Genomic DNA, 5,004 nt, shown 5'->3' on the forward strand with positions numbered 1-5,004 from the left:
GGACAGGGCAGGCCAAAAATGCACTAAGAGCCTATCCATCATACAATGGAAGATACAGGGGACCCGGTTGTGATAATCTTCGGTTGATAATCACCGGTAGTCAAAGCCGGTCCACCGTACAATGGAAAATGCAGGGGACCCGGCTCATAATCTTTGGTTGATAATCACGGGCAGTCTGGTGGCAAATCCTTTGTTCAAGGCCCCATGGTGCTACAGAAACCTATTGTCTCAGAGTTCTTTTGTAGTTGTTCGATTGGTTCTTTTGAATGGTAGGTTGCAAGGGGGTGTGTCTAGGCATCCCCTGGATTGAGCTGGATAAGAGCCAGCCCCCATGCACCGGAAGAGCACGGGTTCCCGGCTCTGAATTTCCTAGTGCTTGCAAGGTTGGCCTTCTTGCAAGGTCCCATGCTCAACCCGCTTCAGCGAGTTGGACCTTGTGCAAGGGAGATGAGAATCCACATCATACGGAGTGAGCTGGCAAAAGTGTTACGATTTAAACGGCGCCAATCCAGGAAGACAAATGCACGTGAACAGAAGAGCTGACGTGGGCAGAAGGGGGAGGTCCGGTCAAGGAATGAGGAGGCAGCACGTCAGCAGAGCGGGCGGAATGAATGGGTCGACTTTGGAAGTGGTCGGTCATTCCGCCCTTTAAGCCTATCGTCTTCTTCCTGGAAGCTTTTTGTGAATTGGCTCTGATAGCCTTAATTCACAGCTCTTTTTCCGCCATAGCTACCCTGCCTCGATCATGAAGCTTCTTCCCTCCCCCTCTCCCTCGCCTTCCAGCTTCTGCCATAGCCTCTCCCCTCGATCATGACCCTCCTCCATGGCTCTCCCTTTTAGCCTCCTCCCCCTCCGCCTTTTCCTTTTCCTCCTCCTCCTCTTCTCCCCATCCGCTTCCTCCCTCGCCTTCCTCCGCCGCCGCCCGCCCCCCTCGCTCCATCCCGCTGCCTCTGCCGGTCTCCCCCCCGCCCCCGCCCTCTTCTCCGTCCACTCTTCACGCCCCTGGTCTCGCCGCACGCCGCCATGGAGCTCTTTGTTCTTCCCTCCCCCCAGCAAGCAGCAGCAGCAGCAGATGCATGCGTGGTCCAAGCTAGGGGGGGCCGCAGATGTTGCGGCGGCCGCACAAGGAGCAGGGAGTGGGGCGGGAGGAAGCGTAGTGGAGGGCGGCGAGAGGGGATCGAGGAGGAACAACAGGAATAGCGGGGAGAGGAGGGAGGAGGCGTCCGAGAGATGGAGGGTGGGGGGCGTAGGGCGAGGGGAGGAGGAAGAAGGCAGGGGGGAGGGCAGAGGCGCAGAGGAGGGCGCGAAGACGAGGAGGGGATCAAGCAGCAGCAACAATAGAAACAAGAGAAGCGAGGAGGAAAGCAACAAGGATCGACGGAAGAGCGAAGCAGCAGAAGCAGGAAGCGACAGAATGGTGGAGCAAGAGCAGCCGGAGCCGGAGCAGGAGCAGGAGGACGTCGGAACAGGATTCGTAGAGTGGGTGGAGGTGTTTCTACGGAGGTGCGCAACCGTGGAGGCGGCGAGGACTGCCGGAATGGTGGTCTGGTTGCTGGTATTGTTCTACATGTTGGGGACGACGGCGTCCGACTATTTCAGTTGTACGTTACAGAAACTGTCGGAAGAATGGAAGCTTTCGCCGGCTGTCGCTGGAGTTACGTTACTAGCAATCGGCAACGGAGCTCCCGACGTCTTCTCTTCCGTCGCTGCCTTCGCTTCTTCCGACCGTTCTTCCAGCATCGGCTTCAGCTGCGTCCTCGGCGGCGCCCTCTTCATCACCACCGTCGTCTCTGGCTCCGTCGCCCTCGTCGTCACTTCCTCCGGTTGTAAATCTAACAACTACGTCGCCATCGATTTTCTGTCGTTCCTCCGTGACTCCGTCTTCCTCCTCCTCTCCTCCGCCGTCCTCTCCCTCATCCTCCTCGACGGCAAAATCTACCTCTGGGAAGCCTTCGCTTTCTTCTCCCTCTACGCCCTCTACGCCGCTGCCGTCTGGGGTTGTGAAACCCTCCAATCTCGCTCCTGTCGCGGGCTCTGCCAGGACCCCGCCCTCCTTGATCCTCTCCTCCTCAAAGGTGCGTTTTTTCTTGGCGATGCCAGCCCACTCGCATCTTTCTCCTCATCAGGATCGCTGGAGATCTCGCGTCTCGATTGGTGCTGGTTTGGTATTGCCTCCCGAGATTGCGTCCATCTGTTAACTTCACGCTTGATCGCACTTCACTGATGCTTCAGCGTTTATGCATGGAATCTGGATGCTGCCACATGTGCATCAGAGATTGCTGATGATCGTTAGAGATCGTGTCCATCTGTTAACCTCACGCGCTTGATCGGACTTCGCTGATGCTTCAACATTTGTGCAAATATGCTTGGTTCATGCTACCTGTGCATCGAAGATTGCTGATGATCGTAGACGCGCAAATACTGCGCATCGAATTGCGCGCCTATCTCTTTTCCTTTACTTGCTTGCATCCACGCTCCTTGCGCATCGGAGGTTTAGAACTGACATCGATCTTTCCCCTCTTCCGTGCAGCTGCGTTGGAGAAGTCGCTTCCTCAATGGTCCAACGTTCACCAACACCATCTGGCTCGTGAGGAGTTGGAGAAAGAGGATCAGCCGGCTGCAAAATCTAAGCAGTATTTCCACCTCTTATACCGGTACGGCATCGAATGGCCGCTTGCCCTGCCGAGGCGCTTGACCATTCCCGTGGTTGAGGAAGAACGATGGTCTCGGCCACTGGCCGTAGCCAGCGCTACACTAGGCCCTGTCTTCGTGGGGGGAGTGTGGATGCTCCAAAGCAGCGCTTCGGCCAAGGCTTGCTGGACTGCCTTAGGCATCAGCGGAGGGCTAGGCATAATCTTGGGTCTTCTGGCAGTCTTCAACACCGAGAATTCAAGACCACCTCGGCGATTTCTGTGGGTGTGGCTGGCGGGAGGGTTCGTGATGAGCATCGTGTGGTTCTACGTAGTAGCTGATGAGCTTGTGGCGTCGTTGGAGGCATTAGGGGAAGTATTCAGCATAGACCCTGCGATCTTGGGTCTCACGGTCTTGGCATGGGGCAATTCCATAGGTGATCTAGTGGCCGATTTGGCCCTCGCTTTGAGCGGCAGAGATGGCGTTCAGATCGCCATCTCCGGTTGCTACGCAGGTCCTCTCTTTAATACAGTAGTAGGATTGGGTCTTTCTTTGGTGATAGCTTGCTGGAGATCAAACCCCGAACCACTACTGATTGTTCACGACACCACTTTGTTTTATATGATCGGGTTCCTGGCAGCTGGGCTGGCATGGGCTCTCTTGATGATGCCTCTAAAAGGCATGCGGCTCAGTAGAATCCTCGGGGTTGGCCTTGTGCTTGTCTACTGCAGCTTCCTTGCAACCGGAATGTGCTACGCCATGGGCTGGATCTCTCAGTGACTGCACTTTCCGGCAGCTTGTAACATAGCACAACTGTCGGCTTATGCTATGCTTCTTCTGGTGCAGCAGAATTTCTGCGTCAGGTGTATTCATTCCACAAATTTGTAAAAACTACTTTATGTCCAGCATCTATAGGCAGTTAAGGGCAATTGAAGCCCAGTTCAACGACATGAAGCTGGATGCATTTTTACTTTGTTATCGTGAAGGTCCAATTGTTGGCCCCCAGGTGAGTTCTTCTGCATATTGGTTCCAATTCTTTCAATGTGTTCGTAGCTTGGTTGAAGCCTTACTCTGGGTATAGACAAGCTTGTCGGGTGCAGGGCCTGCACGAAAAATGCTGCAAGTAGGTGAAGAAGCAGATAGAGATACGTACTCATATTGATATTTCAAGTCCTTCAGTGGAATACATCAGAAATTGTTATGGTGGTATGCAACCTCTGTATATAGAATTTTGATGGTGGTATGCAACCTCTGTTTTTATAAACACTAGTAGCATGACCCGTCTACTCGGGTTAGAGCCCCGCTCCGTTGGGTCCTGACGAAACAAAATTTTAGATTTTATGTACAAATCTCAATACGAAAATTCTTTTTAAGGAATTTTCAAATTGGATCTTTAGAATTTCTTTTAGTTGGGAAAAATGTTTTCAGGAACATTGCATACATCTCTATTTGCATGTGCATGCATGTATATGTACATGTGTGTGTATCTTGTTTGTTCACTCACCCACATGAACACAAAAATCCAAACATAGACACACACATTGACACATGCCTTGAGAATCAACATACATGTGTAGAGACACCCTCACATGTGTATGCATGCATAGGTACAACACATCCACATGTGCACATACACACACACACACACACACACACACACACACATATGTGCATGAACATGTATAGACACTTAACAATGTGTGCATGCAATTTTATGTGCATGTGATCTCAATGTATAAGTGGGTGTCTATTTGTGTGTACGTGTATTTATGTGTACATGTGTGCTTACACATGTATGCAAGCATGTCCTTACATGTGTCAGCTTGTGTCAAACTTATCTATTCGCGACATACATGTGTCAATTGTATGTATGATTTGTCCATTTGTGGCCTAAGCACTCCTATGATATAATTGTGCATTACATACTTGCTTCCCATGTCCTTATGGTTATACCATCTCTTTGTGTCATGCTCTCCTTGTATATATTTTTGTTGAAATAGGAGAAACTGTTTGGATGGTTTTCGTGGATTTTTTCCTGGAATCCCCTAAATCTTTTATGTTGATGCATCCAAAATGACCTCTCTTTGAGAATTTGGTTAGAGCAACTTGCAATGTGAAGATGTGGCCTAGTTCACCTTAGGAATGTCTTACTTGTTCCCACTCATCATTATGAATTCTTTCTCAAAGGTGATTAGGGATTGTCTCTTTCGTTGCAAGCTTTTGCATTGCCATAGTTCTTCTTCTCCAGATGGTTCCTTGCCTTTTCCACATTTTCATTGCCATAGCTCCCTCTTCCTTCTTCCTATCAACCTCTGCAATTCCCATCTATGTCTTCGAATTCTTACATTTGTAATCTCTATTGCTATTGCTTTG

At 50.8% G+C, this 5,004-nt stretch overlaps 1 protein-coding gene across 1 annotated transcript; it reads left to right on the top strand.

Moving 5' to 3' along the window:
• Positions 1-665: 665 nt before the first annotated feature.
• Positions 666-3,946, top strand: LOC147891838 (cation/calcium exchanger 1-like). Its single transcript, XM_087388215.1, has 2 exons — positions 666-2,075; positions 2,531-3,946. Exons 1-2 carry the CDS (start codon positions 824-826, stop codon positions 3,409-3,411), a joined length of 2,133 nt encoding a protein of 710 aa, XP_087244341.1. The 5' UTR covers positions 666-823; the 3' UTR covers positions 3,412-3,946.
• The last annotated feature ends 1,058 nt before the right edge of the window (positions 3,947-5,004 follow it).

Source organism: Dipteris shenzhenensis, chromosome 17, assembly GCF_047967505.1.
Source record: "Dipteris shenzhenensis isolate YYH24624 ecotype China chromosome 17, Dip_SZ_1.0, whole genome shotgun sequence".
NCBI classification, from domain to species: Eukaryota; Viridiplantae; Streptophyta; class Polypodiopsida; order Gleicheniales; family Dipteridaceae; genus Dipteris; species Dipteris shenzhenensis.